Genomic DNA, 14,136 nt, shown 5'->3' on the forward strand with positions numbered 1-14,136 from the left:
GCTTATGTTCAGATGTGGACGAGAATGGCTACGCGAAGAAGAAGAAGGTCAAGATAGAAAAAAAGGAAAAAGTTTGAGGAGACCTATGTCCGACTGTGGACGCAAACAGGTGGTATTACAAGACGTAATAGACTATATATTAGAGATACTGCAAGCAACATACTTGGAAAACCCTTAAGAAATAAATTTGAGAATTAAGCGTGGTGGCCATACGAATACAAAGGTGGCCAAAAGTCAAACTTGTTTTTTAAAGTGAATAAAATTGTAAATAGTCCAGAGCAATAAGATTTTTCTCGTGACACATCCCCCTCCAGGCCGAAACCAAATTTTTTGAGTAGTATGGATATCTATATTAATATGGTCCAAGAGCTGTGAGACATTTTTGAGTAGGTATTTTAGGCAACCTGAAAATTTTTCAGGTGACTCTTCTATGATAGTCTAATACAAAAATGCCGGTCTGGCTGGAGGGTAGCGGTTATTTTCCTCAAAAATCCCCCCAAAGTTAAAAAAAGGATAAAAATTATTATTACAAAAAATATCATTGACGTGACTTTAAAGTAAATTTAAATATTCAAATATAAAGAAAATAAACAGGCCAGGCGATTTGAGGGCGATTTTAACTCTGCAAGATACTTGCATGGGCGCCCCAGGAATATTTTCAGGGGGTGCATCTGAACTTCAGAAGATTTCATTTGAATCTGTACATACTACTAACGAGTATAAAATGTACAACTATACATGCATAGCTATGTAAATTCCTTCAGGGCAGGGAGGTACAATTGTTATTTTGACAGGGTATATTTTAATATTAAAATTAATATTCTAAAAAACACAGGTTTTTTTTGGTGAAATTTTCCAATTGCCAGGTGATCAAACAAATTAAGCGTGCATTTAAATAAAAAGCGCTATAGTTAAGTAGCAGTGTGAGAAAGAGCGTATACCGATAGCTGTTTGCGTCCTCTGTTGTAGCTGAGCGAGTCCGTTCGCTCGAGAAAAATCACGTGACCTGGCGATACCCATGTTGTTGTGTCTCGAAACGTTAGAGTAATTATTATATAGTTGTTTAAGTAACGTTTTCTTAATTAAATAAAAATAATACGTACTATACAATAGATTTTGCAAGTATGATAGAAAAAGACAAATTTATTATTATAAATATGTAAGTAGAAAAGTATAAAACTATAAACTAAATTAATTATGTGTCCGAATCTTGTACTTTTTCTTCAAACTCCCAATATGAGCTTAAATAGTCATTCTCTTCTTCTTCGTCAGACTCCCCTCGAGTCTGACCCTTTATTTTAGCTCACGTTTCTTTCTTTCATAGTGTTGAGTATTTCTTTTGAATTTTTCATCTTTCTTAATGTTTCCGTATCTGTTACGTGTTGTGTCCATGATATTTTTTACAATATTCGATAACACCACATCTCAACAATGGCAAGCAGTCTTTCTTCAGATGCGCCCGTGCTTGTCCAGGCTTCGACTCCATATAAAAGGACAGAGAATACGTAGTAACTCAATTAATTAATTACTAATTAATTTTTAATTAATTCTAACTACATATTACAACTATTTACAGATCACGTATAAGAGGAATCTAAGTCTCGAGGGGAGTCTGATGAAGAAGAAGAGAATGAATATTTAAGCTTAGATGAGCAGTTTGAAGAAGAAGTACAAGATTCGGACACAGAATTAATTTAGTTTATAGTTTTATACTTTTCTACCTATATGTTTATAATAATAAATTTGTCTTTTTCTATCATATTTGCAAAATCTATTGTATAGTACGTATTATTTTCCTATGATTAAGAAAAAGTTACTTAAAAAACTATAATATATAATAATTACTCTAACGTTTCGAGGCACAACAACATGGGTATCGCCAGGTCACGTGATTTTTCTCGAGCGAACGGAGTCGCTCAGCTACAACAGAGGACTTACACTGCTGCTTACATATAGCGCTTATCATATATATGCACGCGTAATTTGTTTGATCACATTTCAGTTAGAAAATTTCCCCAAAAAAAACCTGTCTTTTTTAGGATATTTATTTTTAATATTAAAAAATACCCTGTCAAAATAACAATTGCACCTCCCTGTCCGGAAGGAATGTACATAGCTGTGAATGTATAGTTATATATTTTATACTCGTTAATAGTATGTACAGATTCAGAAGAAATCTTCTGAAGTTCAAATGCACCCCCTGAAAATAATCCTGGGGCGCCCATGCAAGTATCTTGTAGAGTTAAAATCGCCCTCAAATCGCCTGGCCTGTTTCATTTTCTTTATATTTGAATATTTAAATTTATTTTAAAGTCACGTCAATGATATTTTTTGTAATTGTAACAATTTTTACCCTTTTTTTTTAACTTTGGGGGGGATTTTTGGGGAAAATAACCGCTACCCTCCAGCCAGACCGGCATTTTTGTATTAGGCTATCATGGAATAGTCACCTGAAAAATTTTCAGATTGCCTAAAATACCTACTCAAAAATGTCTCACAGCTCTTAGGCTATATATGTTTCCTGTAGTCGATTTTGATGATATACATAGTTATAAACAAATGAAGATCAAAAAACCGTAAATTTTCGCTTTTTTCGTCTATTACTAAAAATTGAAGCATTCTAAACAAATTTTAGAATAAGAAACTCATAAATCATATAAAAAAAACATCAATATGGCGCTCGCTGAATATGTCTGTCCTTATTTGTTGCTTAGAAAATTGCAAAATAAGTCATAAATTTGGAGATTTTATAAATGTTCATAACTTATGTAAAAATTACCTTCTTATTACACGGAATGCTGAGACTTCTTGTGCTTAAATTGCATTTTAAATTTCAAAGCAATTGGCCAAATAGTTTAAAAATTATTTAATTTGTTTATCCCAAATTCATTTTTTTGCAACACTATAAGTCAGAAAATTATGAGGTTACAGTAATACTTCGGACAGTTTATGAAAGAAGAACATTTATACTATTAATTTGATTAAGAAAAAATGACAAAAAGTAATTTTAAACAGTGTAAAATTATTTTGCAAAAAATGTTGATTTTTTGCTTACTTATAAACAATTAGAATAACTTTTTAACCGTTACCCGTAGAAAAATTATTTTTTCATATTTAGAAAGACTGAATTTTTATACACATTTAGAAAGGAAAACAATTGTCTTAGGACAATTAGGCACGAAGTTAGTCACCACCCTTTTTTAAATTCGCATGTTCTTGCAAAATAATTTTGCAATGTTTAGAATTAGTTTTTGTCATTTTTTTAAATTAAATTAATAGTGTAAATCTTCTCCTTTCATAAACTATCCAAAGTATTAGGTTAGGTTAGGTTATGTTAGGTAAACTGTAACTTCATCATTTTCTGACTATAGTGTGGCAAAAAAAAATTAATTTGGGATAAACACATTAAATAACTTTAAAACTATTTGACCGATTGCTTTGAAATTTAGGGTATGATTTAAGCACCAGAAGTCTCAGCATTCCGTGTAATAAGAAGGTTCTAAGTTAAATTTTACATAAGTTATGAATATTTATAAAAACTCAAAATTTATGATTTAATTTGCAATTTTCTAAGCAACCAATAAGGATAGACATATTCAGCGAACGCCATATTGAAGTTTTTTATACGGTTTATGAGTTTCTCACTCTCAAATCTGTTTAAAATGCTTAACTTTTTGGTAATAGACAATTTTTGGTAATAGGTATATCATCAAAATCGGCTGCAGGAAACATGTTATTATTATAGATGTCCATACTACTCAAAAAAATTTGGTTTCGGCCTGGAGGGGGTTGTGTCACCAAGAGAATATTTTTTTTCCTTATTTCTCTGAACTAAAACGCGAAAGTAACGCAAGCACTGCAAAAGATGAAGTAAGTGGGACCGGATGGTATCTCTGGAAAAATATGGACAGGATTAGGACACTATACTTCGTTCGCTTCCACGGTAAGCTAAACAGTCGTGTAAAATTTCAGTGTAAAGAAATTAATTTCAAACCAATGACAAGTTGCGACGACACCACACCCACCGATCAGGCGTCTGAAGCTGACTTCTTAGCTTTGTTTAACAGAACTATTATAGACGGAGAGCTAGAGCCGAAAAATCATCGTCATAAGTAATATGGAGTTTTTCCTGTGAAATGCGTTCTTTGTATATTGACAATTATGACCCCTTTCAGGCTGACACCTCAGTGGATACAGGAAGTAGCAATAAGGGATGAAAATGGAAAGTTAGTGCAGTAATTAAAGGTTTTCACCTCCTATTTTTTAAACCTCCATCGATTTGCTTCAAAATTGGTGACTACTTAGAGCATACCTCAAGAAATAAAACTGATTTGGTGCCAACTTGCACTTTTACCTTGGTGGTGAATACCGCCCCTTCCCGCGGGTGAAAACAATTTTATTAAAAATAACCCCACAAATCGATAGAGGGACAAATTTTAAGTAAAATTTGTTATATCGTGTTATTAAAATAAATCAATACTTTTTGAGTTATTAAAGATCAAAGATTTGTCTATTTAAGAGGATAATATGCGTGAAGTTACGAATGATAAAAAGAACATATTAATTAATTGTATGTTAGTAAAATATTATTTTTATATTATTTCGATATTTAATTGATTTTTTTCTATCGATATAAACTGAATATGTCCAGAAACTGGGGGGTGTCCAATAATGGGTACATTTATCGAAATAATATAAAAATAATATTTTAGTAACATACAATTAATTAATATGTTCTTTTTATCATCCGTAACTTCACGCATGTGCCCTTAAACAGACAAATCTTTGATCTTTAATAACTCAAAAAGTATTGATGTATTTTAATAACATGATATAACAAATTTTACTTATAATTTGTCCCTCTATCGATTTGTGGGGTTATTTTTAATAAAATAGTTTTCACCCCCGAGAAGGGGTGGTATCCATCCCCAGGGTAAAAGTGTAAGTTGGCACCAAATCATTTTTATTTCTTGGGGTATGCTCTAACTAGTCACCAATTTTCATGCAAATCGATGGAGGTTTAACAAAATAGGAGGTGAAAACCTTTAAAGACACTAAATTTCCCCTTTCATCCCTTATTGCTACTTCCTGTATCCACTGAGGTGTCAGCCTGAAAGGGGTCATAATTATCAATATACAATAGACACATTTCACATGCCAAACTCCATATTACTTATGACGATGATTTTTCGGCTCGAGCTCTTAGACTATTATGGAAGTTGCAGATGAATAATTGGGAAGCATTAGGTTTGTTCTAGCAAACAGTCAAACTAGTCAGAAACCGTCAGCAAACAGTTGGTCAGTGAGAGAAGATAATACAGTCACCAGTTCTATCCCCTCTACTCGCGCTGGTCCACTATTTGCTGATGGTTTCAAACCGTTTGAAACTGATGCTAGAACAAACCTAATATTAGGCATTACTACCTTTTTACAAAAACCAGGGAGAAATATGAAAATACACAACCTACATTACCATAAAAATACTTACACTGTCTTCGCCTTTGATAATACCTACCGCAAATGAAACAGAAAGAAACAATTCCACGACCTGTTTGTAGAGTGTAGAAGACAATCTCTAATTCTGTTTTGCTCTGGAATTGACAAGTGTCGTTTAGGACACTTTCATTGAAATCCATTTCTTTGTCTTTGTCCATGTTTTTGGTTCAATAATTTCATCATTCACTTTGGGATTGCAATCACTCAATCAGTTTCTTGTTACCGTTCTGTTGTATATTGATTGACTCATTCATTCTGTTTAATTTTCCTTTGTTTTTTAAATTCATTTGACTGTCATTTATTTCTTATTTTTTTAATGACATTTGACGCTATGAACCGCAAAGTGGGCTAACCCACAAATTTACCAAAACGCGTTCATCACAATAATAAAAAATTGTAAGATTTTCCAAATTATAATTAACTCCTGGAAAAACATATCAGAATTCTATATTGTTCTGCAAAAAAATTACAATATAACCTGTAGCATTAACAGTGTAATTCAAGTTTGAAGACCATTTTTCTCATTTGTTGCATTTTGGGCTTAGGCCACTTTGCATCTCATAGCGTTATTTATCACGTAAAGTGTCTTTATTTTATTCTTGAATAGTTTTTGATCTGTAAAGAGAAAAAGTAGGAAAGAAACAAATGGATTGATTATTAATATCGGTTTATTTAAACAACGAAAATACAAAAATTGCAAGTGTACAAACCCCATTTAGCACCTGTATAATATTGTTGATATTTTGTTGCGATGTTACAAAAAACTTATTTTAACTCGTTTTTGGTAAGTACCTAGTTTTTTTTTTAATTTCTTTAACACATGACTACTTGTATCCTAAACAGTGGTACTTAAAATTACTATCACAAAAATGTGAATAATCACACAGCAAGGTCTTTATCACATTTTTTATATTTACAAGCTTAGTGAACTCACTCTTTAGGTGTTTTAAATTACAAAATAAGATTCAATGTTAATCTTCAACCTCACAGATACTTATACTATAGTAAAGGTATTTCATTCTATTAAAAAGCTGTTACATAGTAGTAGGTTTTAAGAGTAAAGTAAAATAAAACATAAAAGACTACCAAAAAACTTAAATTAATGACTAATGTTTTTATATTAATATTTGAAAGAGTGGAAGAATATTTAAGTAGGAACTACAGTAATGATTGTCGTTATTATTGCTTAAGATTGCCAATAGTGATAGGCATTATTGACAGAATTCAGTCAGTCCCTTGTATTCTTTCACACTTCATTCTAGTGTAGGATCTTTTGCAGTAGTGATATATATCAAAGAAAAAACTATATAATAGGTATAGAAGAAACAAGCATGCCATTAAAATAGTAGTAAATGCCAGAGTCCACAATCAGCAAAAATAGTAACTCATAAGACTGTTATATAATATAAGGCCTAATATTCATTATTTTATCATCTCAAACTGATCAGATATGAAAATTAGGTACATCTGTACTATATATGTAAATTTTTTGTTTTGAGCACTTAATTATCACAATGAAATATCATAAATCAAAAACTAAAGAAAAAAGAAAATTCGTTGTAAAAACTTTGTACTTACTTCCTTAAAAATTAATTTTTAAAAAATATCACATTGAAGCTGCCAACTTCAGCATTAAGTATTTATACACTGAAAACATGTGATACATCTATACTATGATTAAGATTTAAACTGTGTGTGTGTTCACAAAGAGGGGATGTGAACACACACACCACACAGTTTAAATCTTAATCATAGTATAGATTTAACTGAAAACTATTTTGAATGCAGGTAAGATAATATAAGCTAGTAATTTACACTGGCTTAAAATTAGTTGTGAATGACATGAATATTAAACAAGAAGAACTGTGACATTTTAGACCATTTGGTATTCTACAATTGAGTAGGTTGTTCCACTTTAGTAGAGGTTCGTGTGAATAGAAACGTATTATAGCGAAGAAAATGTATGCTTAGTTAAATTGCATTTACTTAGGTCAGTTATTATTGAAATTATTTTTCAAAATACCTGTGCCACCTTTTTAGCTTAAAAACAAAAAAGAAACATAAGTCAAAAACTTTTGTTTTTATAAAAAGATTTTACTGATATAGTGCTTTTAAATTGTGGATCAAATAGCTCAAAAGAGTGATTGGCTATGACATGACATGAAAAACCCTAGTTCCAGACCTGGAGCCAAAGCGTCCAAATGTCTGGTATGACATTTTAATATAGATATATACCAACGAATATAAAATGATATCCGTTGTATTTACAATATTAAAAATACTAGTTTAACCAAGAAATTATATAAGGTTGGATATGACCTGATCATTAATGAAAAATCAGGGAAATGAACCCGAATCTATAAGTAAACTAAAAAAAAATTGAAAACAAACAATGGCATTGTTTAATGATGGATAAAGTGCTATATTCTAAAAGAACTACTTATTGTTCTACATTATACTTTTCATTTGACGAGATGCTTCAAAATTATCCTTGTTATTTTTCGAACTTTATTTTGATCATAAAAATCGTGTGAAAATTTAGTAAACAAACGTTTGAATTCAAAAATAATCGTGTTCTAGCTATTTTCGACGCTAGTCCAATATACAGTAGAACAAACAAAAACATGTGGCCTGACCCATGAGTTTCATACGTCACTGTGACGTCAGAAAGTACAACGTGCAGCATCGGCAGTGTTGCCATTCTGAACGGAATATTTGTTGTGATATTTTTTAAGTAAACAATGTTTCATTAGTATTAGACAGAATTTAAAAAAAATATATACGAATAATTGGAAAACTGACTCATATTGGGATATGAATTAATCATTGCAATAAAGACGATGTTATAATTATACAATTTACACATGAGCAAAAATTGTTTTGTGGAATTTTTAGTGGAAAGGAAAAGCACTATTTCAGTAAAATACAAAAATGAATATTATGATATTACATAGTTATATTTCATATATATTCGTAATGGCTTTACGGTCCAATTTTGGAATGATCAGATTTTATAACCAAGTTATATATTGTAAATTAATGTTAGAGAACAATTTCCCAAAACTATTCGTCACAAAAACTTTACAAAAAACAAAGTTGAAGACGTCATATGGGTTTTTTATTATTGATAGCTAATTTTTAGTCACAATTTTTGCCATAAATTTGTTCAAGACGCGCTAAAAGGTGGAGACAACATTGAAAAAGTGATCAAAAAATTGTGATCGATTTGTTAAATGGTGAATGAATCTGAGTACTACGTTATACACTGAACTAAGCAATCATTCTAAACAAAATAGAAGAAATTTGGAATTATGGAATATTTCTTCTTTAAGTTGAAATCGCTTTTTATAAACTAGGAACTGAATTTTCAAGTTTTGGTGGTATTTATAAAAAAATAATTGTATCGCAAATGAAAGACAGTTATTTCATGCCAAATCAGAAGCAACCACCATCCTCTTACGTAAGTTTCACCCTTTTGGGATCATCAGAGAGGCCTGCGGTATGCTCCGACTCGTAACGAAAACCAACCGTCTTACTAATAGTCTAGGCGCTAAATAGAGGTCCGTGTCCTTTTCAATTCTGATGGACAAACTCAACGGTTTCTTATGTACTTTTGGCTGCTGGTTACGAATTTCGAGGGTGGATTTCAATCCGAGTGGTCAAAAAATTGTTATAAACAATTGAATTGTTTATAAGGCTCTGGCTCATAAACTAAAAGAGATAAAAAAATGTTTCAAATAAAATTTGTTCCTCGATAAAAAACGAAGAAAAAAACGTTTAAGTACTAAACTTAAATCCAACAATTATAACTCAAGATATTGTAAAACTTAGTGCACAATACAAATTGCAAAATAAGTATTTTTCGAAACTTTATCGATCGTAACTCGGCTTCTACGAATGCAAATGAGCCTTAGAAGAGCCTCATTTTAAAGCTTAAAATTAATAGGCTTCCAAACAAAGTTTGTTAAATTGCTTTATCTTCATTTGTTTTAAAGTTATACCCGTTTGAAGTTATAATTTTCTTAAAAAAATTATACATTAATTTGTTTATAAGGGTTTCAAGCAAATTTGAACTTATACTTTAATTAACAATAATAATAGAAGAACTCAAAAGGAACAATTTGAGCTTATGAAAACGTTCGTAAGTTTATTTTTGGCCAAGATATCGATATTTGGACTACGAATTTCGTCACTTACTTGACTGTGAGCCGACCCTGTGCCTCATAGCGCACCATTAAAATATCGATATCTTGGCCAAAAATACACTAACATTTTCATAAGCTCAAATTGTTTCTTTTGAGTTCTTCTATTATAATTGTTAATTAAAGTATTATTGGTTATAGCTCAAACTTGTTTGAAACCCTTATAAACATATTAATGTATAATTTTTTAAAGAAAATTATAACTTCAAACGGGTATAACTTTAAAACAAATAAAGATAGAGTAATTTAACAAACTTTGTTTGGAAACCTATTAATTAAGCTTTAAAATGAGATCTTCTAAGGCTCATTTGCGTTCGCAGAAGCCGAGTTACGATCGATAAAGCTAAACGAATTTCGTCACTTATGTGAGCCGCTCTTGAGCCTCATAGCGCGCCATTAAAATATCGATATCTTGGCCAAAAATGCACTTACGAACATTTTCATAAGCTCAAAGTGTTCCTTTTGAGTTCTTCTATTATTATTGTTAATTAAAGTATAAATGGTAAATAAAGCTCAAATTTGCTTGAAACCCTTATAAACAAATTACTGTATAATTTTTTTAAGAAAATTATAACTTCAAACGGGTATAACTTTAAAGCAAATGAGGATAAAGTAATTTAACATAAACTTTGTTTGGAAGCCTATTAATTTTAAGCTTTAAAATGAGGTCTTCTAAGGCTCATTTGCATTCGTAGAAGCCGAGTTACGATCGATAAAGCTTCGAAAAATACTTATTTTGCAATTTGTATTGTGCACTAATTTTACAATATCTTGAGTTATAATTGTTGGATTTAACTTTAGTAAACGTTTTTTTCTTCGTTTTTTATTAAGGAACAAATTTTATTTGAAACATTTTTTTATCTCTTTTAGTTTATGAGCCAGAGACTTATAAACAATTAAATTGTTTATAACAATTGTTTGACCACTCGGATCGAAATCCACCCTCGAAATTCGTAATCAGCAGCCAAAAATCCATAAGAAACCGTTGAGTTTGTCCATCAGAATTGAAAAGGACACGGTGACCCCTCTGGCGCCTTGACTATATAAGCAAAATTATATGAAATAATTTTAAATCAGACTAATAATTAAAATAATTGTATCGAGCTTACGATTGAAAATTGCACTTAAAATTACAGATTCTGCAAACACTGGCATAGAATGAAATACCTCGTTAATATCTCGTTGTTTTGTCACGAATGATAAAAATTCGCCGAAATTAACCTAATTATTATCCTAAAATAAAAAAATGAGATTCCGTTTTTCTATCACTATTACGACGCAAAATAAAAAATACTACTTTAGAAATCTATTTGAAACAATAGAAGTCCTTTTTCATTGAATCACATTCGTTTTGATTAATGTAAAATTATGTACATTAGGTGAAGGCAGGAAACAAACGAAAAATTTCCTTTTTTTGCAGATTTTGATATTTGTTTGAGTGATTATGACTTCAGTAAACAAAGATAATTTATTATTGTCCATTCGCAATAAGCAGTATCAACAAAGAAGGTTCAAGGATGGCCATCACGTATGATAAAGTACATGTGACTCTTGGGTCATAAGTGGTTGAAGACAAAGACTTAAGGATTTTTTGCTTTGCTGATAATCTTTTGGAAACATATAGAGTGGCAAGTTAAAGATTCCCAAAAAAAAAACTGGGAAAACGGAAAAATCTGTAAACAGGTCAGATATTTATGGTAACTTTCGAAAGGCTTTTAAGAGGCACTAAAATAAGAAAAATAACATTGTATCCCACTAATATAGCGGATTAAGGAATGTATTATGATGTGAAAAATTAGATTGTGCAAGTAGAAATTACCATAGAAACAGCAAGGTAAGTCCCAGTGCAAAATTGATCGTTTTTCCATGAAAAATCCATGTTCAACATAGCAAATTGGTAACAAAATGACAAAGCTTTTTAAAGGCGATAAAAAATTATTGAAAATCGATTGTTATTTATCATTTTTGCCAATTTTTATCGTTTATTTTGTGCGAAAAAAATCGATTGAAAATATATGGTTTTTTAGACGGTTTAAGTGGTTATTTATGCCATATTAATACCATAGACATTTCTTATTATGTCTATGATAAATACATACATGTAAAATAATTGAAAAATACAAGTTTTTAATACGTTAGTGACCGATTTTCACTCGATTTTCATCGCTGTTAAAAAGTGACACTTTGCGACCAATGTGCTATTTTCGACCTTATGATTTTCTTACATGAATAAGGTAAAATATTACTAAAAACGATAATAAGTTAACGAAGTGGTTAACGAATTTAAATATCTAGGAGCAACAATAACCAATGACAACAAAAAGTTGAAACGCGAATAATGGCAGGAAACAGATCTTTCTTTGCAACGCAACACCTAATGAGGTCAGAACTCTCACGAGGTGTTGTAATCCAGATATATAAGACCATAATACGACCAGCAGTTACGTATGGAAGCGAACAATGGACACTAACAAAAAGAGAAATAAATAAATTGCTGGTGTGTGAACGTAAAATCCTGCGAATGTCGAAGAAGATCTAAATAAAATGAGATTGAAACAGTGGGAAATAGTGGCACAAGACCGACAAACATGGAAGGCAATAAATAGTAAACGCGGCAAAGACTCACGAAGAGTTATAACGCCATTGGAGATAATGATGATTTCCTTACATGGGAGAATGTTCAATTTTGTTCTCTGAATTACCTTGCCCTTCTTCTTACCATGTAAAATGTTTTAGGGTGTTCAAAAAGAAATTCTATGAAAACTTCTCTGATAGACAAAAACAATCTAATTGACGTAGTTTAATAGTATTAAGGCACAACGTGAAAAACGTAAAAGCTATGGAAAACCCTATTGATTCCTGCCTTCTACCCAGGTTTAACGAAATTTTAAGATGAAACGCAAAAATGACAAGATGACGCATTTTAATAAATAAAGCATGAGTGAAATGATTGATTTATACAAAATCAATATTGTATGTGATGCCTTTTAAGTAATCCTTCTTTATAGTCTTTTCTCACCTTCCACAGCATAAGTTCCATACAAGCAGCAGCGTCCTCGTAGCTGTTGTGTCCGTGTAGACTGTTCTGGATGTGTTGGTTCAAGTTGGTATACATGAGCTCCTTCAAGGACCTCCGGAAAGGCAGACCTCGGACGTGTGGAAAGCAATGCGCGGTGTCCACGATGACGTAATGCACTATTTTTAAAGCGTGTAAATCGTTTTCCAAACCGTGCCCGATTAGTATCGTGCTCGCGCTGATGAAACCCATCAAGTCATTTTGTACTTCCCTGAGCGATTTGGTCGAACTGCGATTCATGTCTTTTTCGGTGATTCCCGAGAATCTGGTATTGTAATCGATGATAGCAGATTCTGGTTTAACGAAACTATCGTACACTAATCTACCGTCCACGCCCACAACTGTCACTTTTGTTAGTTCCATCCCGTTTATGGTGTAGCACATTTCACAGTCTATCGCATAAACACCATGGTGTCCTTCTTGTTGAACTGATTTTCTATGTTTCGTATGCACATAATTATTAAACAAACCGTTCACACCGACATAAAAACCACTCCAGACATGCAAATCAGCATATGTACAACCTTTGGAACCATATTTTTTTAGGCAGCAAGCGTACAGGTTAGGGCACGATTTCTCATTGAACTTTCCCCAGTGATAGCAACATTTTTCCTTGGTAATGTACTCCTTTTCCGTCGTGTAGAATGTCCTTGAACATCTGGCGCAACTCTTAGCGTAGAATCCTTGCAAACAGATCGGATGTGGTTCTATTCTTGGGATTTTCGGTGAGAAAACTGAAGTATCTTGATCTGAACTGCTGGATGATGAATCGTCGCCATCAAAATTCTCTCCACTATCGCTGGAACTTCCAGACCCTTGGCCGCTGTCATTAGAGCTCCAATCATTTTTGGGTACGAACTCTCTGGCATTAAGGTTGAATACTGTATTGTTAGTGTATTGTATTGGTTTCATTGGTACGCGTTGAGTTTTGAATACCACCACCAATGCAGGATCTAGTGCTGATTGAAGCGGGTATCCCATATTTATCATCGATTGCATATCCAACGCGTAATGATTTCGGAGAAATTGGGCGAACATTTTCTCAGAAGTGTTAAATTTTTGAAATTGTCTTAAAGGGGTAACTGACATTACTTGCTTTTTTGTGAGCACGGGCGTTCCCTCTGGGGACGGCTTCTTCGCCTTAGCCTTTTTCACCTTCTGGCTCTCGGAAGGTGAACGGTCTTCTCTTCTTCTATTTTTCCGCTGTCGTCGAGACAAACCCTTGGGGCTGGGGCTGTTTTCGGGTGGCTGGTCGTTCTCTTTGTTCGACTCCCTGGCAGTGGTAGCTTCCTTTCCTCCAGGATCAGGATCTTCTGCACACAAAAATAAAATTTCAACACTATGTACACAAAATTGCTTCAT

At 32.3% G+C, this 14,136-nt stretch overlaps 1 protein-coding gene across 4 annotated transcripts in view; it reads right to left on the reverse strand.

Moving 5' to 3' along the window:
* The window catches only part of LOC114330483 (transducin beta-like protein 2), a 517,566-nt gene that overhangs the window by 484,504 nt on the left and 18,926 nt on the right, over positions 1 to 14,136 (reverse strand). The window contains exon 3 of one of the 4 annotated variants that reach the window (XM_028280645.2): positions 6,147 to 14,087. The exons of the other annotated variants lie outside the window; for them this stretch is intronic. Coding sequence (XP_028136446.1) covers positions 12,664 to 14,087 — 1,424 coding nt within the window. The 3' untranslated portion in view covers positions 6,147 to 12,663. Of the gene's footprint in view, positions 1 to 6,146; positions 14,088 to 14,136 lie in introns of those variants that run through there. 4 annotated transcript variants of the gene reach the window in all.

This window comes from Diabrotica virgifera, chromosome 5 (genome assembly GCF_917563875.1).
Source record: "Diabrotica virgifera virgifera chromosome 5, PGI_DIABVI_V3a".
Classification (NCBI taxonomy): domain Eukaryota; kingdom Metazoa; phylum Arthropoda; class Insecta; order Coleoptera; family Chrysomelidae; genus Diabrotica; species Diabrotica virgifera.